This window comes from Myotis myotis, unplaced genomic scaffold (genome assembly GCF_014108235.1).
Source record: "Myotis myotis isolate mMyoMyo1 unplaced genomic scaffold, mMyoMyo1.p scaffold_m19_p_3, whole genome shotgun sequence".
NCBI lineage: Eukaryota > Metazoa > Chordata > Mammalia > Chiroptera > Vespertilionidae > Myotis > Myotis myotis.
In genome coordinates this window covers 157,225,723-157,244,057 of record NW_023416335.1, presented here as the reverse complement: position 1 = coordinate 157,244,057, position 18,335 = coordinate 157,225,723, and the positions used below count along the sequence as shown (strand labels likewise).

The window sequence follows — 18,335 nt, the reverse complement described above, 5'->3', positions numbered from 1 at the left end:
GTGGGCGCTGAGTTTGCAGACGGATGAGGGAGAGAGGGAGTGAAGCCTGCGACGAGGGCGTGGGGGAAGGGACAAGAGAGTCCGGAGAGTGGGGCTTCGTTGCCACTGCAAGCCGCTAGCAAACAAGGCCCCTTCAGCCAGCTGCCCACCTTCTCCACCCCCGCCTCCAGCTCCACCTTCAGCTCCCACTTGCAGCCGCGGCTGCTAATTTTATCCGCCCCCTACCCTAGCCTGGGCGTTAATTGGCTGCGGCTTCGTTAGCAGTTCTCAAGCTCAGCCGTCACCCCCTCCCCTGGGGACCCCAGAAGGGGGCTAGGAGGGGGTACAGACAAGCTGCGGCACAGAACGGTGCCTCCTCTTCAGCCTTCCTTTGCCTTTAGTCCTGGGTCCAGTGTTCTCTAGGGGATTGCCCACTGGCTCCAGCGGGAAACTGAGTCAAAGGCGCGTTTGACCCAGACATTCCTGGGACTGAAAAGTCGCTAAGGGTAAGGGGAAAAATAAATATCGGATGGATGGGTGAATGGATGGGTAGGTGTGGAAAGGAAGAGAGAGATGGGAAGTGGTTCTGGGTCAGAGAACGGAGGAAAGAGAAGAACTCAGTGGACTCCTAACACAGGCCTATTGCTGGTAAGACCTGAGACCGCTTGGAGCAGGAGTGGGAGGGAATGAGGTAGAGCTAAGGGGGGATGGGGGGTGGGGGCTTCTGAGGCCTGGTGTGAGAAGCTAGTGAGAATGGTTGGAATTAGCAAGTTAACCCATCTGGGCCTTAGTTTCCTCGTTTGTAAAGCAATAATAAAATAGTATGTGATTTTGCATACGAACTTGCTTTGTGATGGATTGTCCTCCCCTCTCCGACAAGGTCATCCTCTCCTCCTCCTCCTCCCACTCTTTTCTTCAGACATCTGGACTTGTGGGAGCAGAGTGAGGTGCCCCTGCCTGGAATTGCACTTGTTGCATTTTTTTCACTTCTTGATGTCCCAGCAGTCAGTAATCTATTCTTATATCTCCAGGGCCATGGCATGCCTGGCACAGAATAGAGGCTCAGTGTGTATGTTGAATGAATGAATGAATGAATGAATGAATGAATGTGTAATATTGTTATGTGAGGCAATGGTTCTCAAAATCACTGCTTATTAGAATCATGAGGCAAGGTTTCATTGTGTGTCAGCGTGAGTGGGCAAATGTCCACTATTCTTTAAGCTCCATTGAATTAGAACCTCTGAGGAAAGGCTCCACACTCATATTTATATCAGATTTCCCAGCTAATTCTGATGCCCAGGTTTGGGAACCTACTCCTGGAAAGGTCAACGAGTCCCTCCCCCAAAGGAGGAGGTCAGAGGAACTCAGGCTAAAAGGAAGCTCCCTTCCTGTTCCAAGTATCTATAGCCCCAGGGAAACAAAGAGAGCTCACTGACTGCCTGGAAGGCAAGAGGTGAACAGTTAACAAAATCCAACAAGTACAAGGACAAGAAGGGGCATCTCACTTGCTGGGGTCCAACCCCAGCAGGTCCAGGGGTCCCCAAAGGTGTGGACGGAGTCGGTGAAGAAAGAATGACACAGAGGCAGCGTTCAGGTGATCATCATAGCCGGGTTCTCTTGTCAGGGTCTCCAGCCAGGTTCTGTAGCCAGTTCTCCAGCCAAATTCTGTCTAGGATCTCCAGCTAGGTTCTCCAGCCAGTTTCGGTCGCCAGGTTCGGTAGCCGGGTTCTTCAGCCAGGTTCTGTCTAGGTTTTCCAGCCAGGTTCGGTCACCAGGTTCTAGTCAGGTTCTCTTGCCATGTTCTATCCAGGTTCTGTAGCCAGGTTCTGTCTCTAGGTTCTGTCTCCAGTTTCTGTCCAGGATCTTTTGCCATGTTCTCTCGCTAGGTTCTGTCTCTAGGTTTTGTGGCCAGTTTCTGTCCAGGATCTTTTGCCATGTTCTCTCCAGCAAAGTTCTTCTGTCTCTAGGTTCTGTGTAGGTTCTGTGTCTAGGTTCTGTCGCTCTTGGTTCTATCTTCTAAGTTCTGTCTCCAGTTTCTGTGTCTAGGTTCTGTGTTCTGTTGTCTTGTTACATCTGTATTTATACCAGTTGATTCCAATCCTATCAATCTCTATTCCAAAGGTTAGGGCGTTTCTTATCTCCATTCCAGGGAGTAAAGATTATTTAGCTTAAGCATGATTGTTCATAGTTAAAGTGATTAATTACCCGCCTGGCACTTAGTTAAGGGGTTTTATTCCCTCCCTAACTTCAGGGGAAAATCCCTACCTGGGGAAACAACCTTTCTCAGAGAGGAGACCTTGGTTAAAACACATAGTGCCAAGGTGAGCAAACATATGAAGAACAGTATGCCATATATGCCAGATCCCTTGAAACAGCAAGGATGGACCGGCTCCCGGCACTCACTCAGTTCCAGGATGTCCCAGGAGAAGGAGGAGATGGCCAAGGAGGAGGCAGGTTAGTCAGAGGAGGAAGGGAGGACAATCCATTCCAGAGCATGTGTACATACAAAGTCTCATTTAATCCCCACCACATGTTATTTTATTACTGGTTTACAAGTGAGGAAACTGAGGCCAGGTAGGCTAATTTGCTAGTTAGTCCCAGAGCTGGAACTTGAATTCGCCTCTCACCACCCCTCCAAACCAGGTGACTTCCAGTGCACCATGGCACTCCAGCTTGTAGAGGAGTCTTTGTATTTCCCAGGGAGCCTAATAATACTAGGTATTCAGTAGGCATCCAATAAATGGTTGATGTCTGGACGACGGGGGGTAGGGGAGGGAACACCTGAAGATATCCAGGACAGTGAGAGGGGGCGGCAGTAGATCTCTTTTTTTTCAGATTGGAGTCTCTGACCCTGGGGCTACAGACCCTGGGGAAAGGAAGCGGAAGAAAGGTGGGGAAACTACAATTCCCAGAAGACCATAAAGGAGTCGCCTGACGCATGCGTAGGCTCTACCCTTAATCCTGTGGCTTCTAGGGCCGCTGTGCTCACGCATGCGCTCTCGGATCAGTCTTTCCGGACCCCTTGCTTCTCCCAGCTAGAGTTGGTGGCTTGACCTCCTGCGACTTCGGGTTGCGATGCTGTCTTTCTCTTTGCTCTGGGCCACTCGGGTAAGAATGGGGCCCCGGAGTCTGGGTGATCAGTTGAAAGCAAGTTCCCCTCCTACCGTAATATCCATTTACAAACTATGGGCTTTTCCACGCACATGGTGTGGGTCTTCCGGGAGCGGACGCGCAACTAGGGAATCCCCGAGACCCTCGGGTGCACGCGGGGTAAACGGGACCACTCTCCATTCCGGTAATCAGAAGGCCCAGGGCCATGTGACCATCCATTTTACGTGGCAGTTGGGGAGGGAACTGTAACGGTTGCCCGCGGCTCCTGTGCTGGCGAACAGCGGGATTCCCAGCCTGGACCAGCGAGCTGTCTTCCCTGCTAGCTCTGAGCCGTGCAGATGATGCAACGGAGCCCTACTGCTTGCATCAGGAATCCCGCGGCTGGAAGGGCTGGAAGGAGTGGGAAAGGAGCCGGGCAGAGGACTGGGTGTGGTTTTTGGCTTCCCTGTCATCAGCCCCCCACCCCCACTCCCACCTCCACCATTCTCCCCCTGGGACTGCTAAAAATCTACCCTGGTTTTCAGAACATTGAATGGCTACCTCCAATGTTCTGAAAGCCACCTCTAACTATGGTAAACCTGTTCTCTTAATCCCTGCAACTTGGTCTCCTCCCCCGTGACTGGGATATCAGTTTATGGAGCTCCTACAGGGAAGACCCGATTGTTCCAGTGAGTGGAGAGGTTCTGGAACCTCTAGCTTCTAGAACACAAACTTTGTCCTCTGGCTTTGCAGAGTAGTTCAGGGGTCCAGGCGGAGGAAGATTCTGAGGTGAGGTGAATGGATGGATTCAGAACCACCCCCTGGACATTGATCTCAGCCTTGGCTCTAGAACTGGCTTTTGGAGGTGGGGGTGGCGAAAACTGGAACAGGCAGGCTGGACAGCCGGCTGTTGGGTTTGGAGCCAGAGGGCCTGATACGCATGGCTGATGGTTGTTGGGAGACTGTTTGAACCCTTTTGTTTGACCCTGGCATTTCCTCCCCTAGCCTCTGCGGAGATGTGGTCCGCTGGTCAGGATGGCTGCGCGGTGCCAGCACAGTGAAGCAGCCCAGACCCAGACTGGAGAAGCCACCAGGGGCTGGACAGGCCAGGAGAGTCTGTCAGACAGTGACCCTGAGATGTGGGAGCTGCTGCAGAGGGAGAAGGACAGGCAGTGTCGTGGCCTGGAACTCATTGCCTCAGAGGTGGGGTCTGGGGAGAGGGGCCAAGGCTTGGGCCGCCATGGGTACAGGAAGTAACAGGTCATCTTACTGCTCTTTCTCCAGAGCTCCCTTTCAGACTCAGGGCCTTCCTGCTGGGCCTTCTCTCTCTCTTCTTACTGTCCTCTGAAGCAAAGGCAGAGCCAGTCTGGGTTATGGGATGGGGGCATTAGAGAGCTTCTAGAGCCTTCCGGGCCCCTACAGTCAAGTGTGGTCCCTTCCCCCTCCCAAGAGAAAAGAGAAACCTGGAAGCACAGGTACCAGTGGATAGGTGGGCTTGCCGGGGACACCTGTCGTGGCAGCTTGGTTTCTGAGGACGCTGCCTTTGGCCATGCCCCAAGCCTGACAAGGAACCTTGAATGAACAGCTGTCTGTAGAGCTCAGCTCCTTGCAGCCTGGGCTCTGGCAGGGTGGGCTGCGGGAGTCTCTCAGAAGGGGCTCTGTACCTCTGACATTGCCCCCACCCCTCACCCCAGAACTTCTGCAGCCGAGCTGCGCTGGAGGCCCTGGGGTCCTGTCTGAACAACAAGTACTCGGAGGGTTATCCTGGCAAGAGGTGAGGGCGAGGCACCAGCGGGCTGGAGGGCAGCCTCAGGGACGGTGCTCCCAGTGGGGACGCCGGCCTGCACCCTCCCAGTGCCTTTAGAGGAGTAGCCTTCCCGCTCCTTTGCTACTTCAAGGGGGGTGGTGGGGCCCTTTCTCTGTGCCCTGATATGCCCCCTCCCGTGGCAGATATTATGGGGGAGCAGAGGTAGTGGATGAAATCGAGCTGCTGTGTCAGCGCCGGGCCCTGGAGGCCTTTGACCTGGATCCTGCGCAGTGGGGAGTCAATGTCCAGCCTTATTCGGGGTCCCCAGCCAATCTGGCTGCCTACACAGCCCTTCTGCAGCCTCACGACCGAATCATGGGGCTGGATCTGCCCGACGGTGGCCAGTGAGTATGGGTGCGGTGGGTGGCTGATAGGCTCACTGGGCCATATGGGCATGAGAGAGGAGTGGTTTATTGCCATGGGCCATGCAGCTGGAACAGGCCTCTCCTTGTCCATCAGTCTCAGTGCAGGAGAAGATAAGATCCCAGGAACCAGTGTTCAGCACAGAGTGGGCAGAGCAGTGAGGGTGGTGCACGCTAGGCGCGGTGTCAGAGACAGAGCCTTCGGAGCAGGGCAGGAGAGGAGTGGGTCTTACTCCACTTAGAAGCCTTCTCACTTCCTCTCCTCCCCTCCCAGTCTCACCCATGGCTATATGTCTGATGTCAAGCGGATCTCAGCCACATCCATCTTCTTTGAGTCTATGCCCTATAAACTGAATGTGAGTGAGTGCTCTAGGGTCTGGGGAGGGAGCTGCTCAAGGCCTAGGAACCTCTCCTGGGAAAAGCTAGAGGCTGAAGCCCTGGGCAGCCTTTAAGGTCAAGGAGCAGAGTGAGCTGCACTGCTTCTTTTTAAGGACTTTAGCTCTTTGTCTGTCTGTCTAGCCCCAAACTGGCCTCATTGACTATGACCAGCTGGCAGTCACTGCTCGGCTTTTCCGACCACGGCTCATCATAGCTGGTACCAGTGCCTATGCTCGCCTCATTGACTACGCCCGCATGAGGGAGGTTGGTGGAGGGCTGGGGTACCTGCCGCTGCCCAAGGGGTGGTGGGGAGATTTCGGAGGAGGGGCAGCCTTGCGCAGGCCTGTCTGGACCCTCCCCAGACTGAGGCCCGTTTCTGTACCTGCCCAGGTGTGTGATGAGGTCAAGGCACACCTGCTGGCAGACATGGCCCACATCAGTGGCCTGGTGGCTGCCAAGGTGATCCCTTCACCTTTCAAGCACGCGGATGTTGTCACCACTACCACTCACAAGACCCTTCGAGGGGCCAGGTCAGGCTCCCCCTGAGGTCAGGCCTTGCCTTTCCCTGCCTTCGTGCCTTATTCCCAGGGCATTGGTGGTCTGGATCAGAGAGGAACTCATTCTACCTAAAGAGTTCTACCCAGTCTGAGGATTCTCCTTTTCTTGCCCATGGTGGCAGTTCCCTGGCAGGGAGTTTGGGGGTGGGAGGTGGGAGGAAGGTTCTGTTCCCCTCAACCCCTGGAGCCAAGCACACCCAGCACAACTGAGGTGGCCTGAGAGTCCTGGGGGCCAGCCGGCTTCCTCTGCTCTCCCCATCCCTTGCCCTTTCTTTTCAGCTTAGATTCTGACCACCCTCTTCCCACACAGGTCAGGACTCATCTTCTACCGGAAGGGGGTGCAGTCTGTGGACCCCAAGACTGGCCGGGAAATCCCTTATACGTTTGAGGACCGAATCAACTTTGCTGTGTTCCCGTCCCTGCAGGGGGGCCCCCACAACCATGCCATTGCTGCAGTGGCCGTGGCCCTAAAGCAGGTTGGGGAGCCTACCATTGTCGGGTGGTGGGCATCTGGATGCTCAGACCCTGCTTCTTGCTAACTGAAAATGGAGCTGTTGGAAGGGAAGGGCCAGGAGGGGAGGCCTCAAGACTGGAGTCACAACTATGCTAGAGGTGGAGGAGTAGAAGGGGCAGGACTTGGGGTCCCAGGTGCTGCTGTCTCATCTCCAGGCCTGCACCCCCATGTTCCGGGAGTACTCCCTGCAGGTTCTGAAGAATGCTCGGGCCATGGCTGATGCCCTGCTAGATCGAGGCTATTCACTGGTGTCTGGTGAGCCAGGAGGGTGGGTGAGAGCCTCTGTGGCCTCAGGCAAAGGCCCAGGACTCACCATTCTCTGTTTACTCTTCCCGCCTTAGGTGGCACCGACAACCACCTAGTGCTGGTGGACCTGCGGCCCAAGGGCCTGGATGGGGCTCGGGCTGAGCGGGTGCTGGAGCTTGTATCCATCACAGCCAACAAGAACACCTGTCCTGGAGACCGAAGTGCCATCACACCAGGGGGTCTTCGGCTTGGTGAGACCTGGGGTTCCAGGGGGGAAGGGTGGCTGCGCCGGGGGCGTGGGTCATGCTACTCCTCTTCTGCCTCTCTCCCAGGGGCACCAGCCTTGACCTCTCGACAGTTTCGTGAGGATGACTTCCGGAGAGTTGTGGCATTTATAGATGAAGGGGTCAAGGTTGGCTTGGATGTGAAGAGCAAGACCAGTGAGTAGGCTAGCCCGCCCCCCCCAGCCCCTGCAGCCACTTTACACTCACTGTCTGCCCCCCCCAGCCCCTGCAGCCACTTTACACTCACTGTCTGCCCCCACCCAGCCCCTGCAGCCACTTTACACTCACTGTCTGCCCCCCCCCAGCCCCTGCAGCCACTTTACACTCACTGTCTGCCCCCCCAGCCCCTGCAGCCACTTTACACTCACTGTCTGCCCCCCCCAGCCCCTGCAGCCACTTTACACTCACTGTCTGCCCCCCCAGCCCTTGCAGCCACTTTACACTCACTGTCTGCCCCCCCCAACCCCTGCAGCCACTTTACACTCACTGTCTGCCCCCCCCCCAGCCCCTGCAGCCACTTTACACTCACTGTCTGCCCCCCCCAGCCCCTGCAGCCACTTTACACTCACTGTCTGCCCCCCCCCAGCCCCTGCAGCCACTTTACACTCACTGTCTGCCCCCCCCAGCCCCTGCAGCCACTTTACACTCACTGTCTGCCCCCCCAGCCCCTGCAGCCACTTTACACTCACTGTCTGCCCCCCCCCAGCCCCTGCAGCCACTTTACACTCACTGTCTGCCCCCCCCAGCCCCTGCAGCCACTTTACACTCACTGTCTGCCCCCCCAGCCCCTGCAGCCACTTTACACTCACTGTCTGCCCCCCCCCAGCCCCTGCAGCCACTTTACACTCACTGTCTGCCCCCCCCAGCCCCTGCAGCCACTTTACACTCACTGTCTGCCCCCCCAGCCCCTGCAGCCACTTTACACTCACTATCTGTCCCCCCAGCCCCTGCAGCCACTTTACACTCACTGTCTGCCCCCCCCAGTCCTTGCAGCCACTTTACACTCACTGTCTGCCCCCCCCAGCCCTTGCAGCCACTTTACACTCACTGTCTGCCCCCCCCAGCCCCTGCAGCCACTTTACAATCACTGTCTGCCCCCCCCCCAGCCCCTGCAGCCACTTTACACTCACTGTCTGCCCCCCCCAGCCCCTGCAGCCACTTTACACTCACTATCTGCCCCCCCCAGCCCCTGCAGCCACTTTACACTCACTGTCTGCCCCCCCCAGCCCCTGCAGCCACTTTACACTCACTGTCTGCCCCCCCCAGCCCCTGCAGCCACTTTACACTCATTATCTGCCCCCCCAGCCCCTGCAGCCACTTTACACTCACTGTCTGCCCCCCCCAGCCCCTGCAGCCACTTTACACTCACTGTCTGCCCCCCCCCAGCCCCTGCAGCCACTTTACACTCATTATCTGCCCCCCCAGCCCCTGCAGCCACTTTACACTCACTGTCTGCCCCCCCCAGCCCCTGCAGCCACTTTACACTCACTGTCTGCCCCCCCCAGCCCCTGCAGCCACTTTACACTCACTGTCTGCCCCCCCCCCAGCCCCTGCAGCCACTTTACACTCATTATCTGCCCCCCCCAGCCCCTGCAGCCACTTTACACTCACTGTCTGCCCCCCCCAGCCCCTGCAGCCACTTTACACTCACTGTCTGCGCCCCCCAGCCCCTGCAGCCACTTTACACTCACTATCTGCCCCCCCCCCCCCCCATCTCACCGCCTTCCCTGAAGCTCTGACACCTTCCTCACCCCTCTCTAGCCAAACTACAGGATTTCAAATCCTTCCTGCTCAGTGACCCAGAAACAAGACAACGGCTGGCTGACCTCAGGCAGCGGGTGGAGCAGTTTGCCAGGGCTTTCCCCATGCCTGGTTTCGAGGAGCACTGAAGGGACCAAGGAAATGAGGCTCAGAGACTGAAATTCTCCTTCCCTCTCCCTGAACCTTCCAGCGTTTTGCTGGTGGAGAGGAGGCCTCTCACTTAGCGGAAAAGCCAAATGTAGTTCCCTTCCCAGGATTTGTAGCTGAAATTCCTTTTTGTAAGAAAACTCAGAAGGAGGCTGGGGGCCGTCTGCCCTCACGGTTCCGTTATCTCAGTGTTATGGACTCCCTGTTCCTTCTTGGGGACAGCGGCGTCACCCTCGTGAGCCAGAGGAAGGGGTGGGTGGGCGCCCTCCTTTCTGTTTTTATCTAATAAAATGCTAACCCGACCCGCGCTTCTATTACTGTGGGAGCCCGGTCCCCGGGGCCAGGTGTGATTTGTCTCCTCCGTGTGTGGTTCTGGATTCCCTCCCACAACCACCGCGAGGACCCGGGGGGGCTGTGGCCTCCTCTCTGTCTCTGATCAGAGCCGACACCAGACGTGATTAGCAGGCGCAGCAAATTCAATTTGTTAAATGAAATTGTATTTTGCCCATGGCTGCTTCTGTTTGATCCCAGGGGACAGGGGAGCGAGGAGGGGTGGATGGCAGGGGGAGGCCCAGGTGCGAGGCTGGAGGGGGTTGCGGGTTGGCTCCTGAGTCGCAGGAAGCCGCGCACTGCCCCTCCCCGGGCTGAGAGGTGCCTCCTCCCGAGCAGGCCGGGCGCAGGCAAGGAGCCCAGGCAGCTAGCGCAGCGCCGCCCTGGGAGGGCGCCAGAGCCTGGGCAAACGCGGGGCCTGCCACGTCGCCTGGCGCTCAGAGGCCCCTGCCTGCTCCTGGCTCACGTCTGCCACGCTCCTCACGTAGCCTGCGCCACACCCTGTCAGGCTCCTGCAGCCTAGCAGGGGGGCCCCCTTGGGCCTTTTGAGTCAACCCTCTGGGGCCCCACCTCCTGACTCTCCCACCCCGTCCCCCCTGCGTGGGACTCCAGCTGAGGGTCAGGGGTGCTTCCGCTGCAGGGAGCGAGGGAAGAGGGTGGGGGTGGAGCTGCCTCCCCTCTGCGGCGTGGGAACCAGGCCTGTGTGCGCAGGAGCTGGGCAGGGTGGTGAGAGGCGCCCTGGAGGCTGGGGGCTGAGTGGCAGGAAGGAGGAGGCTGGCTGACGTCGGTGGAGGACATGGACCCGTCCCAGCCAGGCTCAGAAGTCTGGCCGGTCCTTCTTCAGCTTCTTATAATCCGTGGAAACTGCAAGGAACTGGGGGAGGGGTGTGTGTGAAGCGATGGACTGAGTGCCCCAGGCCTCCCTTTAGGGGGGAGGCGCCAAGGGGTCTTCCCAGGGACCAAGAAAGGAGAGGATGGGGTTCAACCCTAGAGCCCCCTAAAGGTACCTTGTACTGGTCGTTGGGGCTCAGGCGGTTCCAGGGCTCCGGGTTGTTCTTCCGGTCCCAGCTGTGGAGAGTGGGGGGAAGGGGGGTTTTCTCTGTGGGAAGTAGGACCCTAGCGCCTAAGGTAACACCAGCATCTCTGCCTCCAGCCCCCACCCCAGCCCTACCCTGGGGGGCGGGCCATTTCCCAAAGGCTGACGGGGAGGGGGAGCATTAGTAGTTGCGGAGGAGACTAGAAGGCTGTCACCCTTGTCAGAGCCAGACCAGATGAGGGGCTGACAACCCCACCCAGCGACCCCCACTGCACCTCGCCTCCCGAGGCCCTCCCAGCAGAGCAGAGCAGAGCAGAGCGCGGAGATCGCAGAGATCGAGGGGCTGGGCTTGTGCGATGTGTCCCAATTCTGACAACATGGGGCTGTCCTGATGCGTTCAGAGGACCCCCACCCCCACTGCCTCTGGAGTCTCGTCGTCACCCCGGCCCCTACCGCACCCCCAGAGCTGCCTGGCCACATCCCCAGGCCCCGCAGGGATATTGAGGTACCCACAGGCAGCCTGCGGCGGCACAACAGCGTTGCCATGGCAGCCGGGGCAAGTCTGGAGCCACAGGAGAGTGCGGTTGGGTGGGCCCAGGGGGAGATGCTGGGAAGTGGGAGCTGCAGGGGGATCCCTGCCAGGCCCACCGACCCCCCATTCCTGAGAGGCCCCTCTTTCCTGCCCCATCCTGCCCCAGCCAGGACCCCAGCCCGCCTTACCAGACGTCGGGGCTGCGCAGGGCGAGCCGCAGCAAGTAGAGCGCAGCGCTGCCCATGCCCAGGCCGATGAAGCCGATCATGGGGATGAGCTGCGGGAAGGCCCAGGACACTGTCAGCCGCTCCCCCTCCCCGCAGTTCCCCGTCCCCCTGACACGCTTTCCTGCCGGGCGCCCCCCACCCCCGCCTCGGACCCGTGCTCCCTCCCTTCTGGGAGAGGGGACTGGAGCCTCCTGCACCACAGCCCCGGCCCTGTCTCCCTCACCCCACAGCGAGTCCCTCTAGGGGGATTGAGAGGTTAGAGCACTGGGGGGGGGGGGGGTCTAGGCAAGAGGGTACGGAGAGCGCTGGGGCAGCGAAAAAGTTAGGCGTTCGAAGCAGTGGCTCTGGGACCGAACTCACCGCGGGATGTCTCTTGATCTGCCGGTACAAGCGGGCCCCGAGACCGGTTCCCGCCATCTCGCCTCTTCGTGTCTGGTCCTCTTTGGGGCTCGGCTCCCTCGCTCCTCCTGGGGTCCCGCCCCCCGCTGGGGAGGGGTCAGCCCAGCCCTGCCCAGCCCAGCCTGCCGCAGCCAACTTACCCCACGCCCCCATTCCGCTTCTTCCCCAGTTCCAGGCTCGGAGCAGGAGGAGCTGTTGGGGAGCTGAGGGATTTCTGCTCTGCTCTCTCCTCCAGGGCCGCCTCGGGCCCACAGGGACACCTCATACTTGGGGCTTTGGGTTGGTCCTAAGCCTGGGAGAGGCCTCACAGGCTTCCCAGACTCTGATTGAGAGGGGCTCCAGAAGTGGGGGGAGGGGTCAGGGACACCCCACCCCGCCACCGGCTGGCAGGCAGACCCCCAGAGAACTGCAGGTGTGGAGTGCTCTCAGGTGGCACCAGGAGGGCCAGGGCAGCCATTGCCACCCTGGTGCCACCGCACACTGTGTGCTGCAAGTTTTAAAACATGCAATACCTGACTATTGAGTCAGGGGCATCGACCTCTTTTCCTTTATGTTGTCAAATAAGAAAATGACAACAGCCAACACAACAATAGCCATCTGGTGTGAATGAATCAAAGTTATACCTATTTTGGCGCATATATATATACACACACACATGGGTGTGCTGCAGAATTTGACTGGTTAGTGTGTGTGTGCCATGAGATGAAAAGGTTGAAAATCACTTCTCCGGAGCATCCAGGAGCTAGCAGGTCCTGGAGGCCCTGCTTCTGACCCCACCACAGTGCAGTGGGAGGAGGGGCGGACAGACCGTCCAACAGAAGAGCTAGCGCTATCCGCCTCTAGTTCTGGGTGGTTCCTCCCAGTTGTGTTCTGGTTGGCCTGGGGCAGTGCTTGGAGGCCAGGGGAGCTGGAGGCATCTTCAATGGGGTTTAGGACAGAGTAAGTCAGTTGTTGAAGTTTGGGGGCTTGAGAAACTTGCTTGCCCTGCCTCCCTTGGGGAAGGGGAAGGGGCAGCTATCCAAGGAGGCCACTCTCTGCCTCTGGCTGTGACAGAGAGGAGGAGAAGGGAGCGAGAAAACCAGTTCAGGAGAGACAGACAAGATGTTGAAGGAGGAAAGAGAACAAGACACACAAACAGAAGTGCAGAGCAAACAATTGATTGCCCCCCGGATGCTATGCTGTCAGGGTGAGAAGGCTCACTCACCATCTTTGGGGAATTGGGGTTCCAGGGACCCAGGAGCCCACCCTAACTACCTCTCCCACCCCCACGCTAACCTCCACCCTCCTTCTCCCTGCCTGCCTCCCCCTGGTCACCCAGACACTGCCAGCTCCCCACCTCCCTCCAGAGCCCTGTGGCGACTGAGGCCAGGGTGACCCATGCACCCCTCTCTGGGGACCTGGGCACAGGGAGGAGGGGACCCTTCCTGGGGGCTTCCTTCCTTTCCCTGGAGCTGATACTTCCCCTGTCCCCTCCGTTGACAAGTGCGGCTGTAATTAGGCTGCGGGGGGTCCCAGGCTAGAGCCTCCCTCCGGCGGATAATGAGATAAAGTGTCAGAGACACCGCGAAAACAAAGAGACCGAGATCGCCTCGCGTATGGGGGGCGGGGAAGGGGGACTGACTGAAGGGATGTCAGAGCCTAGAGCGGCGCGGGGCTGCACCCGCCCTGAGCACTCGCCGGGGAGTGGGGTGTCTGTCACCCGTGCACCCCAGCCTTCCAGTCTCTGAGGTGACGGGCATGTGGAGGTGACCGGAAAGGGGACCCCAGTCAGTGCCTTGAGGTGTCCCCGGGCTGTCCTGTAGGACAATCAATCCCAGAGCTCGAGCTGGAGGGGCCAGAGCTGGGCTGCACACCTGGCTCTATGTGCACAGCTGGTGCGCCAGGAAGCGACGGGACCTCTGGCCCCTACGCCGCACCCCTTTGATTCTCGGGTCATCACCCGCCTTCCTGGGTCCTTTCCTGTGCGCCCCAGTGACCTGGCCTAGCACGTCCCAAACCTCTGCCCGCTCCCTTCCCTGAGCCTCCGGCCTCCAGCCTCTGGTGTGCGCCTCCGCCCACTCTCCCAGCTCCTTCTCACGTTTTTGCTTCTGATTTGGACTCCCCGGGGCTCCCTGACCTCCCACCTGCTTCTGGTGCCAATCGCTGGCACCTTCTTTGTGACTGTTTCTAAGCCCACTCCTCTCTCCGAATCAGGATCTCCAGGGCCGAACACCGAGCTCTTTGGTTCCAGATCCCAGCTCCCCCCGCAGTTTCCCACCAAAAGGATTCAGGCCAAACTGACCCAGCGGCTGAGGGGCCGCAGAAGTCATTAGCAGTGGGTTCGGCGTGGCCAGGGCGGGGCCGGGGTCCCGCCGCGACTGGACTCCGAACGCTAAAGCGCGCAGGACCCTGCTCAGCGCGCGGACCGCTCCGCCGTAGGTTAGAAGCAGCTGGATTCGGCGCCGTAGGCTGATCAGGGGCCGTGGGCGCGGACGCCCCCTGGAGGCCGAGCTGCTTCTAAGCGCTCAGGGGCGATGCCTCGGACGCCCCCTGTCGGGCCGCGTCGGGCCTGCGCCCCACTGCATTTCGGCAGGTAAGTCAGCTCCCAGAGTGTGGTTCACGCCCCGCCCGCCGCTCCTGCCACTCCCGCGGCCAAGGCAGTGGGTTCCGCAGTGGGCCGGGGTGGAGGGTGCGGAGAGGAGCCGCGGAAGGTCCCGCCTCGCCAGCCTCGGGCACCCCAGGTTCAGGATGAGTCCTCTCGTCAGGCTGGGCAGTCCCAGAGCCCGGGGGCAGCTCCGTCTCTGCCCAGGGACTGCCCTCTGCCCCTGCCCGTCCTACTCTCTCTGCCTTTTCTCTTCGGGGCCTTGTCTGTCGCGGTGTCTCTGTGTATGTCTGTATGTCTCTGTTCCTTATCATCTGGCTGGCTATCTGGCTGGCTGTCTCCTCCTCTGAACTCTCTACCTGGCTTTGTCCCTCTGCGGCTGTTTCTCTGTCTCTGTGGTCTCTCCTTCCCTCCACATCTCTCTGCCTCGCCGTGTCTCATTACAGATGCCTCTGCCGCTCTTTATCTCTGTCGTTCCCCTCCCATTCACTAGTTGGAGTCCTATTCTCTGGCTTGCTGCTCCTGAGGGCGGGGGCTGCAGCAGTCCTACGGGACAGCCCGGGGACACCTCGGGGCACTGACTGGGGTCCCCTTTCCGGTCACCTCCACATGCCCGTCACCTCAGCAGGGCTCCGTCTTCCCTCTGCAGCTGTGGGGCGTGGGGGGCGGAGCCCTGGGGGGAAGACACGGTGCCCAGCATCTGCTCGGGAGCCCCGAGGCCCCTGACCCTCCTGCCGCTATTAAGGGCTCCGGGTCCCGAGGCTCGGAGATGATCATGATTGCATCAGCTAGACAGCGGAGGAGCCGGGAGCCGCTCGAAGAGCGAACGAGGGAGCGAGGGAGCGAGACAAAGACGCCCGCGCCATCTGTTTATGCAAAGCACTCTCCGCCGGGGACCCCGGCGTCCCGGTGCCCAGCCCGGCTCGGGGCACCAGGTCAGGAGCCCGCTCCTGCTGGTGCCCCCGCGGCGCCTCGGCTGTCCCTCTCCCAGCACCCAGAGGGGCTGCGGGCGAGCGGAACCGAGGGGGGCGGGGGGTTGTTGATGTGATTGGAGCGGACGCGGCTGTTTCTTCAATAATGGATGGAGATGATGCGGACGGCGCAGCTAAGCCCGCCCGGAGAGGAGAGGACTGGAGATCGGAGAGGGAGGGGTGTGGGGGGCGGGTGGGAGAGGCAGCCGGGCGCGCAGGCAGACACACAGCGCGCCTGCGTCACACTGTCTTTCGAATACCCGCCGCCGTGCGGTTCACACCCAGGCACACGCCCACGCACTGTCACAGAGGCGCACACACCTGCAAGTGTAGATGCCAGAGCAACACACACTCGCTAGCGGCTCTTCCTGATTCTCACACAGACACAGTCCCCGCGGGCAGAGACCCACGGAAATGCCTACGCGGGCACACCCAGGCGTGAAGAATGCAGAGACACGCCAAAGCACATGTGCACACCTAGACACCCAGGGGCTTAGACTGACGAAAATAATAGAAGTGGGGGGGGGGCAGGATGGTGACAAGACAGATACGTATTCAGGGTACAGGGGCACACACCAACGTGCCCACTCGCCTCACACACTTTGGAGCACACACGCACACACACACCAGGGACATAGACACCCATAATTGCCAAGGGCACAGAGACCCCCACACGTTCAGAGGTTGGCACCCACACACCCGCAGGAGCCGCGACCCGGTGGAGGAGTGTGGTGGAGAGGTCGCTGGAGTCCCTGCTGGAAGCCTTGTTATTCTAGCCGCATAATGAGGTCCTGATGGCAGGAGGGCCTGCTGACAGGAGGTGCCCGGGGCTATTGACCCTGCACCCTGTTTGACTGCCTGAAGCTTCCTTCCTTGGCCCCCAGGGCAGGTGGTGCAGACACTGGGCCCCTCTGGCCTCAGCCAGCCCCAGCCCCAGCCCCAGCCCCAGCCCCAGCAGTTGGGGAGAGAAGCAGGAGCAGAAGCCATAGAGGGACATTGGTGGATGTGCAGGGAGACTCCCAGGATCCTCAACACAGCCAGGCGACAGGGGGTGGGAGAGAGGCTCAGTCCATGTCCCCCTCACCCCTGTGCTGCCCAGTCTTCTGACCTCAAGGCACTTTCTTTGTTATGAGTTGGTGCAAACTGAGGAAGAGTAGGGTGCGGCTTGTATCTTGGACCCTAATAACCCGACCCCCCCCCCCTCCGGTCTGTTTTTGATTCAGTCCGCTCCTTGGCCCAGACTTATGACCTTTGCAGCGCGAGGCAGCATTATCCATCACCCAGGTGGCCGCTGGCAGGAGTAGAGGGCTTTGGGGGCCCCCACAGGGTCTCTGTTGTTCCCGACTCCCTCTCCTGAGAACAGCTCTTTGCCAGCCGGCCAGGGCTAAACCAGCGGGCAAGTACTGGGGGTCGGGGCATGACCATGGGGCTCAGTCACGATACTGGGCCTTGTGTCCCCAGCCCTGGCACCCCAGCACCCGTCCTTCCAGCTCCGCACAGCCGGCCCTCCCGCTCCTTCTGCCCTCCCTCTCTCGGGCCCTTTGCTTAATTTCCTATTAACTGCTGATAAATCCAATTAAACCGCCGTTCTAATTAGGGACAGCTGCCGGCTCTGCGAGGCGGGGAAGGGGGGTGCCCCCCGAGTGTATGGGGGGGGGAGAACAGCCGCTCTCTCTGTCTCAGTACCCCCACACCAGCATCGCCGCCCAATGAGCCAGTAAATTGGTTTTGCTTCAGCATTGTGGGGGGCCCCACTCGAGGATCTCGGGGGCTCTGGTTTTGAGTCCCTCAGACTGCTTGATGAAGAGATAGGACCCAAGCCCTAGTTGTTGCCCATTTGTGGGAGGCAGATCCTGCCGAGGAGGGATGAAGGCAAAAGGCTTGATTTGTATGTGGGGGTGGGAGGCCTGTGGTCTGCTGCTCTTCCAGCCCAAGCAAGATTAAAGGGGTGCTACCTGAGTCTTCCTTTATGACCCCGCGCCCCCCAAGGAATCCAGTACAGTCAAGAGCAAAGGAACAGGAGACAGAACCCGGCTCTGCAATGAGTCCTCTTGTGTGTTTCCCTACCCCCACCGCACCTCAGCCTTCTGGAAGGAAGGGGGGCACGCCCGTCCCAGCCCTCCTTTTCCCCAGCCCAGCTGAGCCTCTGTCCTCCCCCCACCCTTTCCGCCAGCAGCAGATGGTGCCTGGGCTCCCGCTGCCAACCTTGCTAGGCGGTGCCAACCTCAGGCCTGGCAGACAGCGGGCAGGAGAAGAGGATCTCCTGGCTGGCCACGCTGACCCTCCCCCCATCCGCCATCAAGCTCAAGACCCTCCGCTGACTCCACGCCAGCGACCACCCCAGGCTGCCTCTCACTGGTCCACTCCCAGGTCCCTACACTCCTCCTTCAGCTCCCTTCCCTACACCTTCCCGCTCCCTGCCACCTGCCACCCTGACCAAGGCCGGTATATTTGCATGTCTACATATGCAAATGAAAACATTTGCATACGGCGCGCCGCAGGGGGGTTCTCCGCGCGAGCCCTTTAGCTGTCTGCCCAGCGCCCTCTCACTTGGTACCTGTCAGGGCTGGGGCGGAGCCGCGCGGGAGGGGTTAAGCCCCCGGGCCTTGCTCGCTGGGTTCCCGGAGGACTTGAGGAAGTGTTGCCATGGAGACGGCACGCACCCCACTCCCTCCCAGACCCAGGGTCTCCGGCTCCTTGTCTCTGGTTCTCTCCTCTCCCCACCATCTCGGCCCCCGTCCCTCGCTCTCCAACCGAGATCTTGCACCGCCCCCTGGCGGCCCAGCTCGGCACTGAGCCAGGTTTCGAAATGTAAGGCGCTGTCCGCAGCTAAATCGCCAAAAGCTTGGGGGACCTACCCTGCAACCAGATCCTGTTCCTAGCCCTAGCGGCGCGGGGGCGGGGACCCCGCCCGGCTCTTTTCTTCACTGACTACAGAGGCTTCCCCTAGCGGACGCACTGTCTCCCCACCTCCCACCGGCTTCAGCCCCGGTGGGTTTCAGGTTACCCGATGGTAGCAAAATATGACTGTTGGGGAGGATTTTCTACCACTTCGTAGGCCCTCTCCTCCCTCCTCGGGCCCTAAGTTAAAGAACAAACTTTTCTAACTTTTGTCAAAACTTTAATAAATTCAC

The 18,335-nt window shown here is 59.7% G+C and overlaps 2 protein-coding genes across 2 annotated transcripts; one reads left to right on the top strand and one right to left on the bottom strand.

Moving 5' to 3' along the window:
- Window positions 1–2,929: 2,929 nt before the first annotated feature.
- SHMT2 (serine hydroxymethyltransferase 2) lies at window positions 2,930–9,427 on the top strand. The gene is made up of 12 exons (XM_036300776.1): window positions 2,930–3,087; window positions 4,075–4,272; window positions 4,764–4,843; window positions 5,020–5,220; window positions 5,513–5,594; window positions 5,758–5,880; window positions 6,007–6,146; window positions 6,484–6,649; window positions 6,843–6,942; window positions 7,029–7,184; window positions 7,266–7,373; window positions 8,979–9,427. The coding sequence occupies exons 1-12, from the start codon at window positions 3,055–3,057 to the stop codon at window positions 9,104–9,106; spliced, it is 1,515 nt and encodes a 504-aa protein (XP_036156669.1). The 5' UTR covers window positions 2,930–3,054; the 3' UTR covers window positions 9,107–9,427.
- Window positions 9,428–9,600: 173 nt separating this feature from the next.
- Window positions 9,601–11,747, bottom strand: NDUFA4L2 (NDUFA4 mitochondrial complex associated like 2). Its single transcript, XM_036300778.1, has 4 exons — window positions 11,611–11,747; window positions 11,212–11,300; window positions 10,463–10,523; window positions 9,601–10,329 (listed from the first exon to the last, which is right to left on the bottom strand). Exons 1-4 carry the CDS (start codon window positions 11,665–11,667, stop codon window positions 10,273–10,275), a joined length of 264 nt encoding a protein of 87 aa, XP_036156671.1. The 5' UTR covers window positions 11,668–11,747; the 3' UTR covers window positions 9,601–10,272.
- Window positions 11,748–18,335: the final 6,588 nt, after the last annotated feature.

Bases quoted from the DNA above. Each gene is read 5' to 3' on its own strand.
- NDUFA4L2 (XM_036300778.1), bottom strand. From the start codon at position 11,667: ATGGCGGGAACCGGTCTCGGGGCCCGCTTGTACCGGCAGATCAAGAGA. The intron at 11,301-11,610 runs GTGAGTTCGGTC...GCCTTCCCGCAG, and splicing joins AGATCAAGAGACATCCCGCG to CTCATCCCCATGATCGGCTT. The intron at 10,330-10,462 runs GTACCTTTAGGG...CCCCTCCCCCAG, and splicing joins GCCCCAACGACCAGTACAAG to TTCCTTGCAGTTTCCACGGA.
- SHMT2 (XM_036300776.1), top strand. From the start codon at position 3,055: ATGCTGTCTTTCTCTTTGCTCTGGGCCACTCGG. The intron at 3,088-4,074 runs GTAAGAATGGGG...TTCCTCCCCTAG, and splicing joins CTTTGCTCTGGGCCACTCGG to CCTCTGCGGAGATGTGGTCC. The intron at 5,221-5,512 runs GTGAGTATGGGT...CTCCCCTCCCAG, and splicing joins GATCTGCCCGACGGTGGCCA to TCTCACCCATGGCTATATGT.